This window comes from Hylobates moloch, unplaced genomic scaffold (assembly GCF_009828535.3).
Source record: "Hylobates moloch isolate HMO894 unplaced genomic scaffold, HMol_V3 SCAFFOLD_2, whole genome shotgun sequence".
NCBI lineage: Eukaryota > Metazoa > Chordata > Mammalia > Primates > Hylobatidae > Hylobates > Hylobates moloch.
In genome coordinates, this window is record NW_026652277.1 from 100,054,363 (window position 1) to 100,080,014 (window position 25,652).

The 25,652-nt window shown below is 37.4% G+C and overlaps 1 protein-coding gene across 2 annotated transcripts in view; it reads left to right on the top strand.

Moving 5' to 3' along the window:
• The window catches only part of EYS (eyes shut homolog), a 2,056,951-nt gene that overhangs the window by 1,985,781 nt on the left and 45,518 nt on the right, over positions 1–25,652 (top strand). For both annotated transcript variants that reach the window (XM_032154320.2, XM_032154329.2), the window contains exons 39-40: positions 13–157; positions 14,247–14,421. In XM_032154320.2, the coding sequence (XP_032010211.1) occupies positions 13–157; positions 14,247–14,421 (320 nt within the window). The remainder of the gene's footprint in view (positions 1–12; positions 158–14,246; positions 14,422–25,652) is intronic.

Genomic DNA, 25,652 nt, shown 5'->3' on the forward strand with positions numbered 1-25,652 from the left:
CTCCTTTTGAAGGTAGATGATCATAAAAATAAATCCATTATTGCCCCAGGAAGACTGGTTGGTCTCAATGTCTTCAGTGAGTTTTATGTAGGTGGCTACAGTGAATACACTCCAGATCTCTTACCAAATGGAGCAGATTTTAAAAATGGTTTTCAAGGTAAGGCATGGACATTTTTTATACTATACCTACTTATTTCAAATGTTGAGGGAAAAAAATATTTTAAAGAGTATACTTCTATTTCCCAAACCAGCTATATGGATTGCTTTCAGACTTGAACAAAGTTTGATTTTAATCAGAAACATTCATTTACTATTTTTTTTTAGATGGAGTTTCGCTCTTGTTGCCCAGGCTGGAGTGCAATGACGCAATCTTGGCTCACCACAACCTCCGCCTCCTGGGTTCAAGTGATTCTCCTGCCTCAGCCTCCCGAGTAGCTGGGATTACAGGCATGCACCACCACGCCCAGCTAATTTTGTACTTTTAGGAGATGAGGTTTCTCCATGTTGGTCAGGCTGGTCTCGAACTCCCGACCTCAGGTGATCCGCCCGCCTTGGCCTCCCAAAGTGCTGGGATTACAGGCCATGCCCAGCCTCATTTACTATTTATTGACCACTTACTACATATGTACTACATATTTAGGATGTTTTAATGAACAAATCAAAGATTTCTGCACTTATAACTAGTTGGAGAGAGAAACACTAAATGTAATTAATTAATTTTATAGTCATATAATGCGATAAGTTCAATGGGAAAAGGGAAATGGAGAGAGTGATTTAAAGGAATCAGGATTATGGGTAATTGTTTATACAGGGTGCTTTTTAAAATAGGCTAAGCAGGGTAGACTTCAAAGAGTCACAGTAAAAATTGAAACTCCATCTAACTTTGGAGTTCAAAAGGCAAGAGACAGACTGCAGTCAACCCATCCATACCACCAAGGGGTAGCCCACAGAGGCCAGAGCAAGTCAAGAGGATTAAGGACAACATTGTGCTTGGGCGAGCAATCTTATTGCCACAGTCTGTCTTCCTGTGTTCAAATAGTTCTGTGTTCAAATGAGATCAGTACACACATAGCTGGCCCTTTCTCTGACAGAAACACTAAGATTGCACACTCCTGGAAGCATGTCAACTGCCACAGTCCTTAGTGAGGATGGGAACCTTGGGCAAGTCTTCTTGGGAATTGCCACTCATGCCACAGTCTTATAGAAAATTCAGGACCTTGAGATCCCCTAATTTTATCATTCATCTCTTGGATCCTCTCTTAATGTCTGCCTTCCCTCCACTCTAAACTAGCATTTACTATTTATTATAAATCATGGCGTATTGTTACCAACTTACCATGACAACCAAATTGCAACTGTACCATAAATCCATGGTTCCCAAACCTGATCTCTACTGGTTCTGAAGAATAACATAGGATAACTTCTTAAAAACACAGATTTCTGAACCCTACTCAAGAACTATTGAATTGAAATCTTTACAGTGGGGTCTAAAAATTTGCGTTTTAACAAGCCTCCCAGATTTGGAAGCCATCATATATTTTTTAAATTATCTCTTTTTTTTTTTTAACTTTAAGTTCTAGGATACAAGTGCAGAACGTGCAGGTTTGTTACATGGTATACATGTGTCATGGTGGTGTGCTACACTCATCAACCCATCATCTAGGTTTTAAGCCCTGCATGCATTAGGTATTTGTCCTAAGGCCCTCCCTCCCCTTGCCCCCCACCCCTCGACAGGCCCCAGTATGTGATGTTCCCCTCCCTGTGTCCATGTGTTCTCATTGTTCAACTCCCACTTATGAGTGAGAACATGAGGTGTTTCATTTTCTGTTCCTGGGTTAATTTGCTGAGAATGATGTGGAAGCCAACACGTTAATTAATCATAACGAAGCAAAGCAAATGGAATTTTCTGAAAGAATTTAATAGTTGGAGTAAGGATATCACATCTGTCCTTAGAATTACAATTAAATCATGCAATAAAATATTATCTGATCTAGGCTTTTACATTTTTATAAACTCTTTTTTTTTTTTTTTTTTGAGTCTTGCTCTGTCATCAAGGCTGGAGGCTGGAGTACAGTGGTGCCATCTCAGCTCACTGCAACCTCCATCTCCAGGGCTCAATCAATCCTCCCACCTTAGCCTCTCATGTAGCTGAGCCACTAAACCCAGCTAACATATCCTTACAAAGCTGATTTATACTGTAGAAGAGTTATAAAATAAAGACATGCTTTAAATTGTTATAACAATTCATTTGGTGAAAATAGCTTTTCGGTAGATCCTGGTCCCAGGGTACTTGGTCAAAGGTCTGTTTTTATGGTGTTCTCAGTCACTCAACCAGGTCTGGCCTACTCTCCATGAACTTGAGAACTGCATCATCACACCCAGTTAATTTTTGTATTTCTTTTAGAGACAGAGATTTTCCAGGTTGCCCAGGATGGTCTCAAAATCCTGGGCTCAAGCCATCTGCCCACCTCGGCCTCCCAAAGTGCTGGGATTGCAGGCTTGAGCCACCGTGCCCAGCCGATTCCTATAAACTCTTGATAAATAACTCTAATCCAAAGTTCGTGACCTAAAATATAAATCCTTACTGCTAATAAAGCCCATTTGTTTTTGTTCTAAAAAATGGCTTATAATGAACCATTATTTTTTCTATGACCTTTAATGCTCATAAAGGTATTGAGACTAACCACCTTAAATAATCTACATCTGCCAAATACGCTGTGCCTTACTGTTTTATCTGCCCTAATAAGAGCAGTTCTACTCTCCTCTGCTTCCAAAGTTGCATCTGCTACAAAGCTGCAGAGTTCTCAGAATGAGGCTCATGAATGGTGGTCTCAGACTGGGCACCGAATGAAGGAAGGAAGAAAAGAAGATATGGAAGAAGGGAAAGGAGGAATGAGGGGAAGAAACAAGTAAAACTGGTTAGGCCACAAGTGAAAATAAGCTGGGTCCTTTCACTAGAAGTTCTGTTGCCTGTAGATAATCTTGCTGAGGTGTTAAGTGTGCTAAAGGCAGCTATAGAAGCAGAATAACTGAAGTGAAACATCTCATCTTCACTACAAATGCCTTTTCTGAATATACTTCTTTACTTATTTCTTTCACTATTGCTACCAGTCCCTCCAATACTTTTTTGAATCCTTTGTACAGTGGTTCTCAAAATGTGGTCCCTGGACCAGCAATATCAGCATCACTGAGAAGTTTGTTAGAGATGCAAATTCTAATTGAACCAGAAACTCAGGGAATGGGGCCCAGTAATATGTATTTTAATGAGCTCTTCAGGTGATTCTGATGCAACTGAAGTTAGAATGACAGGCTTACTGTCATCTTTGACTACTCACCCTTCCCTGATTAACTGACACATCATAACACTATTGCCATGCTAATGTATTATACCATTTTCCTACTCTAGAACACAACAGACACCCTGTCAACTCTAGAATAATAACTGAATTTTTTACACGGTGATATGGTTTGGATTTGTGTTCCTGCCCAAATGTCATGTCAAATTGTGATCTCCATTGCTGGAGGAGGGGCCAAGTGGGAGGTGATTGGATCATGGGGGCAGATTTCCCCCTTGCTGTTCTTGTGATAGTGAGTTCTCATGAGATCTGGTTGTCTAAAAGTGTGTATCACTCCCCGCTTCACTCTTTTCCTCCTGCTCCAGCCATGTAAGACATACCTCCTTCCTCTTCACCTTCCATCAGGACTGTAAGTTTCCTGAGACCTCCCCAGCCATGGTTCCTGCATGGCGTGTGAAACCATGACCCAATTAAATCTCTTTTCTTTATAAATTACGCAGTTTCAGGTAGTAAGTTACAGCAATGTGAGAATGGACTAACACCCCTGGCATTCCCAAACCCAGGTATTTTTTCTATACTTATCTTGCTTCCACTGATTTTTTAATTCAATAAAATCTATCTGTATTAGTCAGGCATCTCCAGAGAAACAGAACCAATCAGGTGTGCACAGAGAGAGAGAAAGAGAGAGATTTTTTATAAGGAATTGGATCACATGATTATGGAAGCTGAGAAGTCCCAAAATCCACAGTCAGCAACCCGGAGACCCAGGATAATTGATGTGTAGCTCAGCCTGAGTCTGAAGCCCTAAGAACAAGGAGAGCCAGTGGTGTGAGTTCCAGTCTGAAAGCCATCAGGCTCAAGACCCAAGAAGAGCCAATGTTTCAGTCCAAGTACGAAGGCTGGAAAAGACCAATGTCCCAGCTCAAGCAATCAGGCAGGAAGAATTCCCTCTTTTTTGTTCCATTTAGGTCTTCAGTGATTGAATGAGGCCCACCCACATTAGGGAGGGCAATCTGCTTTACTCAGTTTATCAATTCAAGTGTTAATCTCATCCTAACACACACACACACACACACACACACACAATATTTGACCAAGTATCTGGGCACCCCATGGACAAGTCAAGTTGGCACATAAAATCAATTATCACTATATCTAGCCACTGCCTCTCTGTATATCTTATTTTCCCTGCCTCGGGGCCCATGCTTAAATCAGCATTCTCCACCTCTTCAAATTCCATTTGCCTGGAAAGCAAGCTCAAATCACACCTCCTCAATGAGAGCCCACTCTCTGACCTCACTCATTGAGAATGAGCTCTTTCTGAAGACTTTGGAGCACCAAGTCTTTTCCCACTTAGCATTTCATACCTAATATCATTATATACCTAGAGAATGTATGTCTTAATTTAGAATTTAGTAAGCTTCTGGAGAATAGGATTTGTAGTTTTGACTGATAATAGATCTCCACAGTACCTGGAATGGTGCTTTCACATAATACATGCTTGTGACATGTTGTTACCACCAGATCTTTCCCAGACTCTCTTACAGCTATGCATGACCATGTGCCTGAGTTCTGGCCAGTGAGATGTAAGCAGGTGTAATAGTTGCTACTTCCAGGCCTTGCCTATGAAAATCTTCTGCACAGTCTTGTACTCTGTTTGCCAACCCATCTCGATGCCAACCCTAACCACTCTTTGGACTTTACATGAACAGGAAATAAGCTTCTAGTGTTAACAGCAACTACTGCTCATTGATATGGAGGTTATTAAATATTTACTACTCTGAATAGAGTGGACATGAGATAGATTCAGATTCATTAACAACCCTGTAAAGGAGAGTTATTCTCATCTAAAAATAGCCAACATGGTCAGTACTTTCGGTTTCTTGTGAGTTCGATTTTTTTCCCTCTCCTTTTTTTAATCATATGAGATTCTTCAAAGAAGAGCCCATATGGGAAAATGTAATCAGTTTACTGCAATAATTTAAAAACCCAGGATAAAAAAAAAAAGCTATTTTGCAGTTAAAAAAAAAGCTATTACTTATTTGGTAACTAGTCAGTCAAATTTTCAATATACACATGGCTCATGGCTCCATAGCACATACAGGATATATATATTATGTACTGAATGTCTGTTTCATGGTACTACACGAAGCAGATTATGTTTTATCTACTATATTAATAATATAATATATATTCCACAAATGTCTTCCACTTTAATCACTCCAATTGCTTTAAAAACATGATATGTTGACTGACATGAGGCATCTCTCTGTAAAATAAATACATTTTGCTATTTGTATTGGCTAAATGTTTCTCTAAATATAGCATTGCCACATTTGTAGCCAAAAACATATTTCAGTAGTTCATTATAACAAAAGCACTTTATTTATCCATATAAAAAAGAAACGGTTTAAAACGAACACTTCCAGACATTAAGTTATAGTCATTTAACAAAGTATTCTGGTGTATGATTATAAAAAAATTTAAAAGTCCAGCATTATCATCCCATAATTTTTGCTGAGAAGAAATACACAATTTTATGAAGTAGAAGTAGAAGATATCTGAGACAGTGTGATAGAGGGGGGAATGGTGGTGTGGAACACAGGACCTACTAATTTAAAGGCATTGCACAGATAGTTTATTTTTATTATATATTCCTCCTAACTCATGAAACAGCTAATTTTGTCCTCATTTTAAAAGTAAAAAAGATTAGCTTCAGTTAGACTTTGCATCATGTAGCCATTATGTGGCATAGATCATATTTGAACTCAGACTTACCTGACTCTGTCATCTACTTACACTTTTGCTTTCTGCACAGTGCATTTCACTCTGTAAAAGTCATGGGAAACCCTGCTTTGTTAATTGAGCTAGCTGGTTATTCATTTGTAAAGCAGCTAGCATTCATTCATTTCTTCAGTCAGTACAGTATTTTGGTGATGGCATGTGTGTGTGTAATAGTAAATGGCAGTACTTGGAGGAAGAACAAAGATTAAGACTGAGGAAAAACAATCACTGCTCTATCATAAGGAGAAAATATTGATGCATGTCGAGAATGGTGCTTGTCAGTAAAAATGACAGTGAAAACTAAGTTGGAAAGTACCTTCTCTACCTTCCATAACTGAATCCATTTTTTTTTCACCATGAGAAATTACTTCATGCTTTTAGTTTTTGAAAACATTTTGAGAGATCATTCCAAGACGGCCGAATAGGAACAGCTCCAGTCTATAGCTCCCAGCGTGAGCAATGCAGAAGATGGGTGATTTCTGCATTTCCAACTGAGATACTGGGTTCATCTCACTGGGACTTGTTGGACAGTGGGTGCAGCCCACGGAGTGTGAGCTGAAGCAGGGCAGGGCATCGTCTTACCAGGGAAATGCAAGGGGCCAGGGAATTCCCTTTCTTAGCAAAGGGAAGCCATGACAGATGGTACCTGGAAACTCGGGACACTCCCGCCCTAATACTGTGCTTTTCCAACAGTCTTAGCAAACAGCACACCAGGAGATTATATCCCATGCCTGGCTTGGAGGGTCCCACGCCCACAGATCCTTGCTCACTGCTAGCACAGCAGTCCAAGATCAAACTGCAAGGTGGCAGCAAGGCTGCAGGAGGGGCGTCCACCATTGCTAAGGCTTGTCTGGGTAAACAAAGTGGCTGGGAAGCTCCAAATGGGTGGAGCCCACCGCAGCTCAACGAAGCCTGCCTGCCTCTGTAGACTCCACCTCTGGGGGCAGGGCATAGCTGAACAAAAGATGGCAGAAACTTCTGCAGACCTAAACATCTCTGTCTGACAGCTTTGAAGAGAGCAGTGGTTCTCCCAGCACGGAGTTCGAGAACTGAGAATGAACAGACTGCCTCCTCAAGTGGGTCCCTGACCCCCGAGTAGCCTAACTGGGAGGCACCTCCCAGTAGGGGCCCTGACACCTCATACAGCTGGGTGCCCCTCTGAGACAAGCTTCCAGAGGAAGGATCAGGCAGCAACATTTACTGTTCTGCAATATTTGCTGTTCTGCAGCCTCTGCTGGTGATACCCAGGCAAACAGGGTCTCGAGTGGACCTCCAGCAAACTCCAACAGACCTGCAGCTGAGGGTCCTGACTAATAGAAGGAAAACTAACAAACAGAAAGGAATAGCATCAATACCACAAAAAGGACATCCACACAAAAACCCCATCTGTACGTCACCATTATCAAAGACCAAAGGTAGATAAAACCTCAAAGATGGAGCGAAACCAGAGCAGAAAAGCTGAAAATTGTAAAAATCAGAGTGCCTCTTCTCCTCCAAAGGATCGCAGCTCCTCGCCAGCACAGAAAAAAGCTGGACAGAGAATGACTTTGACGAGTTGACAGAAGTAGGCTTCAGAAGATCAGTAATAACAAACTTCTCCAAGCTAAAAGAGGATGTTCGAACCCATTGCAAAGAAGCTAAAAACCTTGAAAAAAGATTAGATGAATGGCTAACTAGAATAAACAGTGTAGAGAAGACCTTAAAAGACCTGATGGAGCTGAAAGCCATGGCACAAGAACTATATGATGCATCCACTGGCTTCCGTAGCTAATTCGATCAAGTGGAAGAAAGGGTAACAGTGATTGAAGATCAAATGAATGAAATGAAGCAAGAACATAAGTTTAGAGAAAAAACAGTGAAAAGAAATGAACAAAGCCTCCAAGAAATATGGAACTATGTGAAAAGACCAAATCTAGATCGGATTGGTGCACCTGAAAGTGATGGGGAGAATGGAACCAAGTTGGAAAACACTCTTCAGGATATTATCCAGGAGAACTTCCCCAACCCAGCAAGGCAGGCCAACATTCAAATTCACAAAATACAGAGAACGCCACAAAGATACTCCTTGAGAAGAGCAACCCCAAAACACATAATTGTCAGATTCACCAAGGTTGAAATGAAGGGAAAAATGTTAAGGGCAGCCAGAGAGAAAGGTCAGATTACCCACAAAGGGAAGCCCATCAGACTAACATCAGATCTCTCAGCAGAAACTCTACAGGTCAGAAGAGAGTGGGGGCCAATATTCAACATTCTTAAAGAAAGAATTTTCAACCCAGAATTTCATATCCAGCCAAACTAAGCTTCATAAGTGAAGGAGAAATGAAATCCTTTACAGACAAACAAATGCTGAGAGATTTTGTCACCACCAGGCCTGCCTTACAAGAGCTCCTGAAGGAAGCACTAAACATGAAAAGGAACAATCATTACCAGCCACTGCAAAAACATGACAAATTGTAAAGAACATCAATGCTAGGAAGAAACTATATCAACTAATGAGCAAAACAGCCAGGTAACATCATAATGAGAGGATCAAATTCACACATAAAAATATTAACCTTAAATGTAAATGGGCCAAATGCCCCAATTAAAAGAAACAGAGTGGCAAATTGAGTAGAGTCAAGACCCATCAGTGTGCTGTATTCAGGAGACTCATCTCATGTGCAGAGACACACATCCATCTCATGTGCAGAGACACACATCCATCTCATGTGCAGAGACACACATAGGCTCAAAATAAAGAGATGGAGGAAGATCTACCAGGCAAATGGAAAACAAAAAAAGCAGGGGTTACAATCCTAGTCTCTGATAAAACAGACTTTAAACCAAAAAAGATCAAAAGAGACAAAGAAGGCCATTACGTAATGGTAAAGGGATCAATTCAACAAGAAGAGCTAACTATCCTAAATATATATGCATGCAATACAGAAGCACCTAGATTCATAAAGCAAGCCCTTAGAGACATACAAAGAGACTTAGACTCCCACACAATAATAATGGGAGACTTTAACACCCCACTGTCAACATTAGACAGATCAACGAGACAGAAAGTTAACAAGGATATCCAGGAACTGAACTCAGCTCTGCACCAAGCTGAACTAACAAACATCTACAGAACTCTCCACCCCAAATCAACAGAATATACACTCTTCTCAGCACCACATCACACTTATTCCAAAACTGACCACATAGTTGGAAGTAAAGCACTCCTCAGCAAATGTAAAAGAACAGAAATTATAACAAACTGTCTCTCAGACCACAGTACAATCAAATTAGAACTCAGGATTAAGAAACTCACTCAAAACTGCTCAACTACATGGAAACTGAACAACCTGCTCCTGAATGACTACTGGATACATAACAAAATGAAGGCAGAAATAAAGATGTTCCTTGAAACCAATGAGAACAAAAAAACAACATTCCAGAATCTCTGGGACACATTTAAACCAGTGTGTAGAGGGAAATTTATAGCACTAAATGCCCACAAGAGAAAGCAGGAAAGATCTAAAATTGAAACCCTAACAACACAATTAAAAGAACTAGAGAAGAAAGAGCAAACACATTCAAACACTAGCAGAAGGCAAGAAATAACTAAGATCAGAGCAGAACTGAAGGAGATAGAGACACAAAAAACCCTTCAAAAAATCAATGAATCCAGGAGCTGGGTTTTTGAAAAGATCAACAAAATTGATAGACTGCTAGCAAGACTAATAAAGAAGAAAAGAGAGAAGAATCAAATAGACACAATAAAAAGTGATAAAGGGGATATCACCACCGATCCCACAGAAATACACACTACCATCAGAGAATACTATAAACACCTCTACACAAATAAACTAGAAAATCTAGAAGAAATGGATAAATTCCTGAACACATATATCCTCCCAAGACTAAACCAGGGAGAAGTTGAATCCCTGAATAGACCAATAACAGGCTCTGAAATTGAGGCAATAATTAATAGCCTACCAACCCAAAAAAGTCCAGGACCAGACAGATTCACAGCCGAATTCTACCAGAGGTACAAAGAGGAGCTGGTACCATTCCTTCTGAAACTATTCCAGTCGATAGAAAAACAGGGAATCTTCCCTAATTCATTTTATGAGGCCAGCATCATCCTGATACCAAAGGCTGGCAGAGAAACAACACAAAAAGAGAATTTTAGACCAATATCCCTGATAAACATCAATGCAAAAATCCTCAATAAAATACTGGCAAACCGAATCCAGCAGCACATCAAAAAGCTATCCACCACGATCAAGTTGGCTTCATCCCTGGGATGCAAGGCTGGTTCAACATACACAAATCAATAAATGTAATCCAGCATATAAACAGAACTACAGACAAAAACCACATGGTTATCTCAATACATGCAGAAAAGGCCTTCAACAAAATTCAACAGCCCTTCGTGATAAAAACTCTCAATAAACTAGGTATTGATGGGATGTATCTCAAAATAATAAGAGCTATTTATGAAAAACCCACAGACAATATCATACTGAATGAGCAAAAACTGAAAGCATCCCCTTTGAAAACTGGCACAAGATAGGGATGCCCTCTCTCACCACTCCTATTCAACATAGTGTTGGAAGTTCTGGCTAGGGCAATCAGGCAGGAGAAAGAAATAAAGGGAATTCAATAAGGAAAAGAGGAAGTCAAATTGTCCCTGTTTGCAGATGACATGATTGTATATTTAGAAAACCCCATCGTCTCAGCCCAAAATCTCCTTAAGCTGATAAGCAACTTAAGCAAAGTCTCAGGATACAAAATTAATGTGCAAAAATCACAAGCATTCCTATACACCAATAACAGACAGAGAGCCAAATCATGAGTGAACTCCCATTCACAACTGCTTCAAAGAGAATAAAATACCTAGGAATCCAACTTACAAGGGATATGAAGGACCTCTTCAAGGAGAACTACAAACCACTGCTCAATGAAATAAAAGAGGACACAAACAAATGGAAGAACATTTCATGCTCATGGACAGGAAGAATCAAGATCGTGAAAATGGCCATACTGCCCAAGGTAATTTATAGATTTAATGTCATCCCCATCAAGCTACCAATGACTTTCTTCACAGAATTGGAAAAAACTACTTTAAAGTTCATATGGAACCAAAAAAGAGCCCACATTGCCAAGACAATCCTAAGCCAAAAGAACAAAGCTGGAGGCATCAAGCTACCTGACCTCAAACTATACTACAAGGCTACAGTAACCAAAACAGCATGATACTGGTACCAAAACAGAGATTTAGACCGATGGAACAGAACAGAGCCCTCAGAAATAATAGCACACATCTACAACCATCTGATCTTTGACAAATCTGACAAAAACAAGAAATGGGGAAAGGATTCCCTATTTAATAAATGGTTCTGGTAAAACTGGCTAGTTCTATGTAGAAAGCTGAAACTGGATTCCTTCCTTACATCTTATACAAAAATTAATTCAAGATGGATTAAAGACTTAAATGTTAGACCTAAAACCAAAAAAACTCTAGAAGAAAATCTAGGCAATACCATTCAGGACATAGGCATGGGCAAGGACTTCATGTCTAAAACACCAAAAGCAATGGCAACAAAAGCCAAAATTGACAAATGGAATCTAATTAAACTAAAGAGCTTCTGCACAGCAAAAGAAACTACCATCAGAGTGAACAGACACCGTACAGAATGGGAGAAAATTTTTGCAATCTACCCATCTGACAAAGGGCTAATATCCAGAATCTACGAATAACTTAAACAAATTTACAAGAAAAAATCAAACAACCCCATCAAAAACTGGGCAAAGGATATGAACAGACACTTCTCAAAAGAAGACATTTATGCAGCCAACAGACACATGAAAAAATGCTCATCATCACTGGCCATCAGAGAAATGCAAATCAAAACCACAATGAGATACCATCTCACACCAGTTACAATGCCAATCATTAAAAAGTCAGGAAACAACAGATGCTGGAGAGGATGTGGAGAAATAGGAACACTTTTACACTGTTGGCGGGACTGTAAACTAGTTCAACCATTGTGGAAGTCAGTGTGGCGATTCCTCAGGGATCTAGAACTAGAAATACCATTTGACCCAGCCATCCCATTACTGGGTATATACCCAAAGGATTACAAATCATGCTACTATAAAGACACATGCACACGTATGTTTATTGCAGCAGTATTCACAATAGCAAAGGCTTGGAACCAACCCAAATGTCCATCAATGATAGACTGGATTAAGAAAATGTGGCACATATACACCATGGAATACTATGCAGCCATAAAAAAGGATGAGTTCACGTCCTTTGTAGGGACATGGATGAAGCTGGAAACCATCATTCTCAGCAAACTATCCCAAGGACAAAAAACCAAACACCGCATGTTCTCACTCATAGGTGGGAATTGAACAATGAGAACACTTGGACATGGGGGGGGGAACATCACACACCGGGGCCTGTCATGGGGTCGGGGGAGCGGGGAGGGATAGCATCATAAGGAATACCTAATGTAAATGACGAGTTAATGGGTGCAGCACACCAACATGGCACATGTATACATATGTAACAAACCTGCAAGGTATGCACATGTACCCTAGAACTTAAAGTATAACAACAACAATAAACAACAACAAAAAGCCTTTTATGCCTCAAAAAAAAAAGTTTTGAAAATAAAATTCAATCTTGCCTTTATTTTATCATTTTAAAGACCTTATTTCTGGTTGATGTTCCTATTTATTTGAAAGAACTTGGCAAATAAACTATAACTGCTAAAGGAGCTGAGTAAAATTACAATACATTTCAGGATTTCAAACACTTTCATTTCAAATTCTTCACTGAACTGTCCTTTTTATTTATATATATTTATCTAATCTTGAGGTAGAAAAGTTATTTTTGTTTGTTTGGTTGGTTTTTTTGAAACAGACTCTCGCTCTGTTGCCCAGGCTGGAGTGCAGTGACGCGATCTCGGCTTACAGCAAGCTCTGCCTCTGGGGTTCACACCATTCTCCTGCCTCAGCCTCCTGAGTAGCTGGGACTACAGGCACCCGCCACCATGCCCAGCTAATTGTATTTTTAATAGAGACGGGGTTTCACCGTGTTAGCCAGGATGGTCTCAATCTCCTGATCTTGTGACCCACCCGCCTCGGCCTCCCAAAGTGCTGGGATTACAGGCATGAGCCACCGTTCCCGGCCGAAAAGTTCTTTCTAAAGATGTGTAGAAAGGCAAAATCTCTGAAAGAAAAAAGAGAAAAATGTGACAACATAAATATAAACTTCTTTACCTAAAAAAAAAAAAAAAAACTACCATAGCAAAATTGAGTGGTAAATATTAAACTGGAGAAAGTTTATTTACAGTGTATCACAAATAGCTAATGTCCTCATTATATAAGGAGGCTCTCTTTATATACTATAAATACAAATTATAATATAAATTATGAATGATCAATAAATTTTTTAAAAGATTTTTGATACCCAACCAAAAACAGTAAAATAGTATTTTATTAGCTATCGCATGTAAAAATGAAATGGAATGGTAATCCCATGCATGGTAGTGCCTGTGAAGAAGGGGATATCCCAGTCTCCTGAATCCAGTTGTGAAAAATATCTATGGGGGACACTTAGGCATACTTCAAAGCATCTATATCTTTTCCCCTAGTAATTCTACTTCTAGAAATATGTACTAAAAAAAATTTAAATGTACAAAGATATACACATAAGATATTCATTACAACTTTATTTCTAATAGCAAAAAGTATTAAATGAGTCAATGGTATAATAATTATAGGTTTATTAAATATATTTTGATATAAGGAAATATGCCATCACTTATAGTTAATGCTACAAGAAAAAAGTTAATGTTATTTATGATGTTCAACTTTTTGGTATAATATTTTCTACAGCTTAGTGCAGATTGCATTTTTGTTTAAAAGAAAATATGACTAAGCATAGAAAAAATACCACACACACCCCAAAATGTTAATAGTTGTCTGCTGTGAAGTGATATCATGAATGACTTTTAAAAAAATTTTTTCTCTGTGCATTTCTGTATTCTTATATTTCTTTTAAAATTTACATGTATTACTTCATTTTGAAAAACTTTTACTTTAAAAATGAAAAATAACCTTCTTCTTGTTTTTTCTATTTCTTCTGTTTGTTAATATGAAGTGTTTTTGTGTTTCTCCAAGGCTGTATTTTCACTCTTCAAGTTCGCACTGAGAAGGATGGCCGTTTCAGAGGACTGGGAAATCCCGAGGACCACCCAAATGCTGGACGCAGTGTTGGCCAGTGTCATGCTTCTCCCTGCAGTTTAATGAAATGCGGCAATGGTGGGACATGCATAGAGAGTGGAACTAGTGTTTAGTAAGTATGACGTTATTAGGAATGAAAGTAGCAGGTTGTTTGCACTCTAACTGGTACTCCACTCTAACTGGCATCCCACTTGTACAGACTAGGAACACAAACAGATGCACATATTTAAAATGTTCTTAGGTAGACTTGTTACGTGATGGGAGGACAGGTGAAGGCAACTACAAATAAGGTCAGCACAGCATTTATGCCATCTTAGTTTTGTTAAACAATGACAATGAATCACTACATCTCCTTCTAGGCACCATAAAATATCAGTTAAACCCATACTATTGAGAGAGTAGACAGAAATATTAACCACACAAAGGCTTACATATTGGTATTTGCTTTCGTATGTAGGTTTGAGCCCCTTTAGAAAGGGCAATAGTAAAGCTACACAATTTGACTTCTGAACTACTTTAATATGAAACCAACGTGGACCCATTGAGAGAGAAGGAAAAGAGAAAGGAGAATGTTTTTATATTAATTACTCCTTTTGCTGAGCATCTCGTCTACGCAAAAGTAGTATATGAGCAGTTCTGGGAATATGCTAAAGAAAGTGGAAGTAAGCACTCTGTCATTCAATTTCTTACACTCTAGCTACTCATAAATTTCTTATGTCTCATACGTGTGTAAGATAGCTAAAGAGAGATTTGTCAAAATGCTCCCCACAGGACACAGTGTTCACCAGGAACACTGGCTCCCTGCAAAGCAGCTGGGAAAGAGGAGTGTCAGAGCTTCTCCTGAAAGACAGAGTCTACCCTGAAGAAAGTATAGTTTTAAAAGACATGGGTGAATCTCTTACTCTCCCTGAGCAAATCCCCTCCACCTCCTCACCGGAAAATGATCAAAAGCAAAGCTCAAACAACTGCTAGTCACAGTAAAATTTGTGGAGAAAAAAAAAAATGTATAGTTTGACTCAACCCACGGAATTCCTGAGGACAAAATGTAAGGCTTGGGATGCCACCATCACAGAGCAATAATTTTTGGCATTAGCTTTACCACTATAATTTTATCATTACTTCTCTACAATTTTTAATGAAACCTTTAGCTTGCTTTACAAAGTATGCACTCTAATTTGCTCTACAACTAAACTTAATTAGAAGCACACGTTTACTTCACTTTATCTAAAGAGTTGTAGTCATTCTTCAGGGGTAACTACTAAGTATTTTTGGGTTTTTTTATGTGATAATAAAGAGGGATCTAGAAAGTGGCAATAGGAAAGCATATGAAGTTGAAGGTGAAGGTGGGGAATCCATCCCCATCCTACATTATTCCATGTGGACCAAACAGCCTAACAGTTTGAACCTAAGAGCCATATATATTTATCTTGGAATATACAGTGCCAAGTATAGATAGGTACTTAGAACCATTTGCAGGTTATTTTGATTAATATAGAAATTTTATTGAGTTCCAATATTAAACGTAATACCTTACAATTGCACAGGACTTTGCGTGTAACAAAGCATTTTTTTATATATTATTTCCATCACTCCTCACTAAAACCCTCTAAATTACTCAATGCCAGTATCCTAATTCCAATTTTACATGAGGAAAATAAGCCCCAGAGACTGTGAGTAATTCGAGAGGATATATGAGCACTCTGTGAGTAGTACAGCAGGACCCAAAATCAGATCTTCCATTTCGTGAGTCAAGATTCTCTCCAGAGTCTAAATAGCAAGAAATGAACTTAAAAACAGCGAATAATTTTAATGAGGTAAAAAAAGTGTTAAGTTGCTCTTTATTTACTGGTTGCAACCTGTTCATTTCATCTTAATTTTAAAAAATAACGTTGAAATTATCTTCAGTTGGCACATTGTATGTTCTCCAAATTGAAAATACCTTTCTTTATAACACATATCCTGGGGATTTCATAGATTGCCGTGTGGGTGGAAAGCAGTATCTCAAACATGGGGGCCTAAATTTGAGTAACAAATAGACTTAAGCAATAATGTACAGGGGGAATGATACATCTGACAAATTTCCTTACAGGATTCTAAAAAGTTTTCTTATCAAAATTGTGACCAGTTTTGGGATCCTCTTATTGACATAATTACAAAATAATTACTAACTATAAAGATATACTACAGAGCCAGAAGTAGCTCTTGTGACCATCATTTAATAACATTAAATTTGCAGATCTCTGAACTTAAAACAGGTGAATTTTATGATAAGTAAATTATACCTCAATAAAGCCGTTCAAAAATATTAGGTCTCCCATTCAAAGACATTCAGATCCAGTGGCAGCAGCAGTTTAAAGAATTTTATTCCTTTTGACAGTTTTAAACAATTCTTTTCTAATCTCAATATAAGAATACCTCCTTTAAAGAAAAAAAATATTGTGCTTTGTAATATACTTTTCAAAAGTGTTTAAGAAGTTTATTTCTGTACTTGTCCTAGTTACAGATTCTTAATTTTAGATGGCTCTAAACTTTATTTTTCAACTGAAGCAGGGTAATATTAAATTGAATTTCTAGGTAGCCTTATAGACAGCTCAAAGCTAAAGTTTAATCTTTTCCTGAAAAATAACTAACACGCCTCATGAAATATTTGTTAAATGCTCAAGAGGCAAGTACCAACACAGAAGCACCAATTTTATGGTGCTTAGAATCAACTGTAAAAGGAAAACCTCAAAGCTGATCAGTGTCTTAACAATGAACAGTTTAATGTTATAAATTTAAAACAACAACTCAAAATGCTCCCTTTAGCTCCCTGTCTCTTAGCTGGGATGGGAGGCATTGTTTTGGTACATAAGGGAAAGTCTTATTCCAAGTAAGGAGAGAGGTGAGGCCTGATAAGGTTTCCAGTGTGTTCAGGGCCCTGGTGAAGTGATGAAAGCCCTTCTCTCCTGCTCCGAGTTCATCACCACACACAGATCCTTCTGTGTTCTAATGGAATTTCTCAAATGTGAGTATCATAAGGCAGAGTTTGTTTCAGGCCTTTATGCTCCTGGGATGAGTTCTGATGCAACAAAGAAATGTAAAACTATTTCTGTTCTTAGTAGCCAAGGATAAAAAAGAAAAAAGGTTACATCAAAACAAAATTTTTAAGTAAAAAAAAAAAAAAAATGAGTTTAGTTCTTAGTTCTATGTGTGTATGTGCTTGGTAGGTGTCTTTTTTTTTGACATAAATAAAATGCTTTAATTAAATGGCTATGATTCCAAACCAAAAATGTTTAGTGAGAAGAAAGATATTTTACATTTTTGCCAATTTCTTCCACCATGTCTAGCTTAATAGGTGTTTTTAAGCAAGTTTAAGTTGTACTTTTTTCCTTTATTTTCTTAATTGAAAAAAATTGGATATATTTATCATGTAGAACATGATGTTTCAAAATATATATACATTGTGGAATGGCTCAAATGAGCTAATTAACATATGCATTACCTCACATATTTATAATTTTTTCTGATTGGAATATTTAAAATCTACTCTCAGCAATTTTCAAAATACAAGACATTGTTACTAACCATAGTCACCATGTTGTACAGTAACCTGTGACTGAGGACAATATGCAGATGTGTCCCTTTAAGAAAAACACAGTGTAGCCCTGTCATCAAGGCTCACGCCTGTAATCCCAGCACTTTGGGAGGCCGAGATGGGTGGATCACCTGAGGTCAGGAGTTCGAGACCAGCCTGGTCAACATGGCAAAACCCCATCTCTACTAAAAATACAAAGATTAGCCAGTGTGGTGGTGGGTGCCTGTAATCCTAGCTACTTGGGAGGCTGAGGCAGGAGAATCTCTTGAACCTGGGAGGCAGAGGGTGCAGAGAGCTGAGATCGCACCACTGCACTCCAGCCTGGAAGACAAGAGGGAAACTGTCTGAAAAAAAAAAGAAAAGCAGTGTAGGAAAAACAAAACTTACAAAAACAAGTTAGATGTTAAAATGAGTGGCACAGGCAGTAAGTACAATAGGAGTTGGAAGAATGTGGTTGTAAAAATGTAAAATGCATCAAGGATTAAGTTCATAAAAGAGGCTTATTTACAACATAAATCTATCAGTGATCACAAAATCTCACTGATTCAGGATTTCCTAATTATTTTTTGTCTTAGAAATGCCTTTGAGCATCAGGTCAAAGCTAAAAACCCTTTCTCCTAAAAACTGAACATACTTGGAACACAAAAATGTGCTTATCATTTTAGAGGTTTACAAACCCCTAGAACACAATAATAGATTCTCTAAGGTCTGCCAAAGTTCCCAAATTAAGCATACTTTGCTCAGACTGTCTTCTTTTATGTATTTTGTCCAACAATGCTTAATAATTCAGTCTTCTATTACTCCTCAGCTGGACATGTAATTGCTTTCCAACTAGTGACCTGTTCCCTAAACACTCCTAACCTTAATCCAGGTTGAATCTTCCTAAAATCCTCTTTGCTCTTAATCATTTTCCTGCCCAAAATGTTTCCTGGTTTTCCACTGCCAATGCAGCAAAATGTAAATTTTTAATCTGTTGTCAAGCTATGCATGACTGTTATCAACCTGCCTATTCCTGCTATTCTTTTTCTCTCTGCATAGGAGTCAAATTAATTGTACCATTCTATCCTGCCTTCCAAGAAACCCCCTCTCCTTACCAAGCAATCAGCTGAGTTTCTTGTGAAGCTATGGCCAGCTTCGTAACTCATTACTTTGTACTAGTTCTCCTTTTTTCCTCCTCCCTTTGCTTCTCTCTCACTGTTGCTTCCTTGAAAGAGTACTCCTTACTTCCTTGGAATTGTCTTTAACTCTGTCTTTTAGAGATTCCAATTTCAGGTAGATAATTTTTCTCACCTATGAGGTTGGCAAAAAGCTAAAAATATGACTAATCTATTAGTGAGGCTGTAGAGAAGCAGACACTATTATGTATTAGAGCAAATTAATTTCTCTATTTGTTAAAACAAAGACTGGAAACTGCTCAAGTGTTCATCACTAGGTATCTTGTTGAAAAAGCTAAGGAATGTTTATATAACGGAGGACTTCACATACATAAAAAGAGACCTTTTATATGTTGCTATGGAGTGATCCTCAGGACTTATTAAGTGAAAAAATCAGGGTAAAGAAACATGTAAGAAAAGGGGATAATAGATATAGATAAACAGATATAAATACATAAATATAGATACACATACAAATATGCTCATATTTTTCTAAGAAGAAAATGCAAGATTACACACACACAATTTATAAATAGTTATGTACAGTGTGAGGGAGAAAACAAGAAGTAGTAAAAGGATAAAAGCTAGACTTTCTAACTATAATTTGCTTTATAGTTTTTATTTGGAACCAGGTAAAATATTTCACATGGTCAACTAAAAAAGAAAAAGACCAATTTTTAAATACTGAAGGAAAATAAGGAAATGAACTGTACTTCAAGTTGGTAGCATAACCAAGCAGAAAATATTTAGTTCAATTGATTTTAAAACACAATATTTTGACTATACAGTGGATTATAGCCTAAAGACAAAAAGAACCATAAAGATATTCTACGATATTCTACTGCATCCTGTAGTCTTGATGTTAGTGGTAACATTGATATTGTTATTTTAAAACTATATATAAAAATACCCAAATAGCATTATATTTATATAACAGATAAATATATATAAACCAAATGAACAATTGTATTAACATTAGTCATTAGGAACTAGAATTTTCAGCATGAAAGAGATCTAGGCATAAAATCAAAGAAGTAAAAATCATTCTAATCCTTAATATGAACTGGAATTAATGTATGAACTCATTACTTAACTTTCTACTCAGGAGGCTGAGGAGGGAGAATCACTTGAACTCGGGAGGCAGAGGCTGCAGTGAGCCAAGATTGTGCCATTGCACTCCAGCCTGGGTGACAGAGCAAGACTCCACCTCAAAAAAAAAAATCTTTCTTTTTTTTAAAAAATTTCCCGGCTATATCTGCTAAAAAGATTTAGAAACAATAACTCAGTATGAATTAACACTTCCAGTGCCAAAATTGTCATCTCCAAATACCATTTTCCACTAAAATGACCCAAGACTTCTTGGAGAATTGTACACTCAGCTCTAGGACAGAAAATATATAAGCCTAGATATCTTTTTATGCCTGAAAGCAAGAATGTTAACAAAGACAACTATGGTTATATTAAAAGACAACAGAAGCCAACTTCAAGAGACTCCCACTGGCCAAAGATGAGACATTTTCAGAAAATTATCTTTCCATAGTCAGAAAATATGGAAAACTTATTTGAAGAGTGTAGATTTTAAAATAAGCTCACATTTTTTGTTTCTTTATTATTTAAGTAGCTGGAAAATAAGAGTCAGAGGTAAGAATTCACTGTGGATTTTCATCAAGCCTCCCTGCACTGTGGCTTAAGAGTAACCTCTTTTCCCTCATGGTCTTTTTATAACTCAGATGTCAGTTACTTTTTACCAGACCCTTGACATCTACATAAATTGTGAAGATTCCAAAATAAATGTTTATGTTCTAAAGTCATCTGTAGCTCACCAGTCTTTCACCCATACTGTCTAGTCCATATCACAGATGCCTAAAAGCTACAATCAACTTCTTTAATTTCTATCAAATTAGCAAAGCCATTTACACTTTTCAATCAGATTGTTTAGACTGGTGCAGGGGGTGGGGAGAGGTGACAATGTTGAAGGAAAAGGTTTATATCATGGCTACCTAAATAACTTCCAACTTGTCTTTTGGTCACCCCACCACTGCAGTAAATACATGGCAATTCCACTCCAGTTTTTGTCTTCTGTCCTTTGTTTTACTTTTTTCCAACTGATCTGTAGGTTAAAACAAACCGCAATTCCCTCCTGGTCTCAGGCAGAGTAATTTATCATCTTATTTTGTAGTCCAGGCTCATGTTCATCCCAATGCAACCAGGGTCCACTGTCTACTCCAAGCAGCTCATGTAGTTTCCCAAAGACAGTTCTCTCCTTAATAGGAATTCTGAGTGCAACTGTTAACATACTACAATGTTCAAGCCCTTACACCTGGAGAACAAAATGAGGCCTACAGACAACTGCCAGTATTTTCATTAGTATGTAAAGAGTCATTTCATCTCATCCTTCTTACACTCTGTGAGGTATCACCAAGGACCTAGGTGAGTATCTCACCAGCAAAGGAAGGAAGGCCATAGGGGAATGTCAGCAGGTGGAGTGATTATTATAGCAACCTGTCCTAGTAAGCATGTCGAGTTTCAATATGCCATCACATTCCAGTGTATGATGAGGTTCATTTGTTTTAACACTTGATTGTACATTCTTCAAAAACTCAAATTTTGAGCATGTCATTTAAAATCCAGCAAATTTTGGCAGGTAAAATGTTATACATCATATCACACTTACCTTAGTCTCCCAACTTGTTTCTCAAATGGAAATAAGCCATAAAGGAAAGCAATTTTATATGAATTAAGTCATCCACACAGGAGATGACCTGAGAAGATAATTCAGCTATGTTTTCCTTTTATCTTTAAAGAGCAGAGAAATAAGTTATATATGCAGAACTAGATTCCTTTAGGTCGTGTGATCGCCCATTGCTAAATTACATGCATTTATTATATTATTCATGACTTTATCATCACATCCACATAGATTTTGTGTCTGTGCTTTTGCTTATGCATAGAAAACCCACAAATCTATAACCAGAACTTTTTTGCAGATCCAGCTCAAGGTAAATTTTCTCCAATAACTTTCTTTTTCTGTTCTTATCTCAGCCTCAACATATACATAAGAATCTCTCTCGTCCAAAGCATCAAAATCCATATTTGATAGGTAACCTGAAAAAGTAGGCTAAGCAGAGGTTATATTTTTCTGTATTAGCTTCTCATCTGCAATCTGAGAGCTAATAATAGTATTTACTTTGTAGGTTTTATATGGTGATTAAACAAATTACTACATCAAAGTACTTAAAATGGTGCCTGGCACTAAGGTAAAGCCCTAAGAAACTGAATATTATATTTATATATATATTTCATACAAATACATTATTCTAAATAAAGTAGCAAGTCTTCAGGGTGCGGAACAAGACCATGTTTTCTATTTTGTACTTACCTTAGTAACGAAGTATAATGCTGCTCTATATTCCCTCTTTGGTAATATTTAGTAAGTGAATGATATTTAGCAAAAAACATTAAATCTTCTATTATCTCATTTTCAGTTAATTTTTTATATCCATGTTCATACTAAACTCTTACAGTCTTAGACTTGCCTAAGTACAAGAAAATTAAATTCTTCATATTGAATTTCTATAGTAATGAGGAAGAATTAACCCATAGAGGTTCTAAGCTATAAAATTGACAGTCAGAACTAAACAATTAATCTGCAGTTTAGGAATTCAAATCAGTTTCATTCTAAATGCACAGAATTAAAATAATTAACTATATTAGTAAGAACTTACTCTCATACTCATCTCTAGATTTACTATCATGATGAGCTGTTAATCACATTTCCAAAGTGTTTAACATTTTATTCTCTGCTATCATCTGTTTGTGTTTGGAGACAGAAGAACCCACAAATTTTTCCTTGTACTGACAATTAAGGATAAATAACATTTTTTGAATGATCTTGAAATAAGAAAACAGTGCTCTGTATAATGTCAATGATTCCTCAGTATAATTTAAGTAGTCTTAGCTATTGTATGCTGGGTGCATGTGTCCCTCCTCTTTGCCTGCTAGTCTATTTAATTAAATCTGCCTTATGTCCTGAACTATCATCAAATTTATGAGCCATGTCCCTAGATGCTTATAGAAAAAAAAAGCTATTTTATCACCTACTCTTACCTTCAATGCAGTCTAGCTAAAAGTGTTTTTTTTTTTTCAACTTTTATTTTAGGTTCAGGGTGTCCATGTGCAGATTTGTTACATAAGTGTGTGTTGCTGAGGTTTGGTGTACAAATAATTCCATCACCCAGATAGTGAACATAGTACCCAATAGGTAGTTTTTCACCCCACGTTCCCTCCCACCTTCCTACATCAAGTAGTCCCCAGTGCCTATCGTTCCCATTTGTTTGTGTCCATATGTACTCGTTGTTTAGCTCCTACTTATAAATGAGAATATGCAGTATTTGGTTTTCTGTTCCTATGTTAGTTTGCTTAAGATAATGGCCTCCAGCTGCATTCATGTTTCTACAAAGGACATGATTTCATTTTTCAATGACTGTGTAGTATTCCATGGTATATACGTACCACATTCTCTTTATCCAGTACCCTGTTGATGGGCATCTAGGTTTACTCCATGTCTTTGCTATTGTGAATAGTGCTGTGGTTTACAAATGCATATGTCTTTTTGATAGAATGATTTATATTCCTTTGGGTATATAGCCAGTAATGGGATTGCTGGGTTGAATGGTAGTTCTAAGTTTTTTCAGAAATCTCCACACTGCTTTCCACAATGACTGAAGTAATTTACATTCCCACTAGCAATGTGTAAGTGTGCCCTTTTCATTGCAACCTCACCAATGGCTGTCATTTTTTTTACTTTTTATAATAGCCATTCTGATTGGTGTGAGTTGGTTTCTCATTGTGGTTTTGGTTTGAATTTCTCTAATGATTAGTGATGTTGAGCATTACTTACTCTATTTGTTGGTTTCATGTATGTCTTCTTTTGAGAAGTGTCTGTTCATGTCATTTGCCCATTTTTTAATGGGGTTGTCTGTTTTCTGCTTGTTGAATTGTTTAAGTTCTTTATAGATTCCGGACATTAGACCTTTTTTGTTGTGTAGTGTGTGAATACTTTCTCCCATTTTGTAGGTTGTCTGTTTACTCTGTTAATAGTTTCTTTTGCTGTGCAGAAGCTCTTTGGTTTAATTAGGTCCCACTTGTCAATTTTTGTTTTTATGGAAATTGCTTCTGGGGACTTAGTCATAAATTCTTTACCAAGCCTGATGTCCAGAATGGTATTTCCTAGGTTTTCTTCTAGGGGTTTTATAGGTTTAGGTCTTACATTTAAGTCTTTAGTCCATATTGAGTTAATTTTCATAACATATATAGTGAAGGGAAGGGGTTCAGTTTCAATCTTCTGCATATGGCTAGCCAGTTATCCCAGCACCATTTATTGAATAGGAAGCCCTTTCCCCATTGCTTATTATCACTGACTTTGTTGAAGATCAGGTGCTTTTAGGTGTATGACTTTATTTCTAGGTTCTCTGTCCAGTTCCATTGGTCTGTGTGTCTGTTTCTGCACCAACACCATGCTATTTTGGTTACTGTAGGCTTGTAGTATAGTTTGAAATTAGGTAGTGTGATGTCTGTGGCCTTGTTCTTTTTGCTTAGGATCGTTTCAGCTATTTAGCCTCTTTTTTTTCCATATGAACTTTAGAATAATTTTTTTAATTCTGTGAAAAATTATGTTGGTAGTTTGATAGGAATAACATTGAATCTGTAAATTGTTTTTGTCAGTATAGCCATTTTAACCATATTGATTCTTCCTTTTCATGAGCAGGAAATCTTTTTTCGTTTGTTTGTGTTATCTCTGATTTCCTTCATCAGTGTTTTGTAATTCTCATTGTAAAGATCTTTCACCTCCTTGGTTCCGTATTCCTAGATACTTTATTCTTTTTGTGGCTATTGTAAATGGGATTTCATTCTTGCTTTGGTTCTCAGCTTGGATGTAATTGGTGTATAGGCATGCTACTGATTTTTGTACAGCGATTTTATATTCTGAAATTTTACTGAAGTTATTTATAAGTTCTAGGAGCCTTTTGGCAGAGGCCATGGGATTTTCTCAGTATAGAATAATATCATCTGCAAGGAGATATAGCTTGAATTCATCTCTTTCTATTTGGATACCTTTCTTCTTTCTCTTGCCTGACTGCTCTGGCTAGCACTTCCATTACTGTGTTGAATAGGAGTGGTGAGAGTGGGCATCCTTGTCTTGTTGCAGTTCTCAAGGGGAATGCTTCGATCTTTCACCTGTTCAGGATGATGTTGGGCTGTGGATTTGTCATCGACTGCTCTCATTATTTTGAAGTATGTTCCTTCAATGCCTAATCTGTTGAGGGTTTTTAACACAAAGTTGAATTTTATCAAAGTCTTTTCTGCATCTATTGAGGACATGATATGGTTTTTGCTTTTAATTCTATTTATGTGGTGAATCACATTTATCAATTTGTGTATGTTGAACCAGCCTCCATCCCAGGAATAAAGCCTATGAAAGTGGATTCTTTATGTTTTCCCTTTACTATATTGCTATCCAGTTGTCCCTATTTCACTAACAACACCATACTCTTTCATGGTCCCAACATTTCCACAGGATTGAGAGACATAAAATGGTGGACTTCCTAAAAGGTG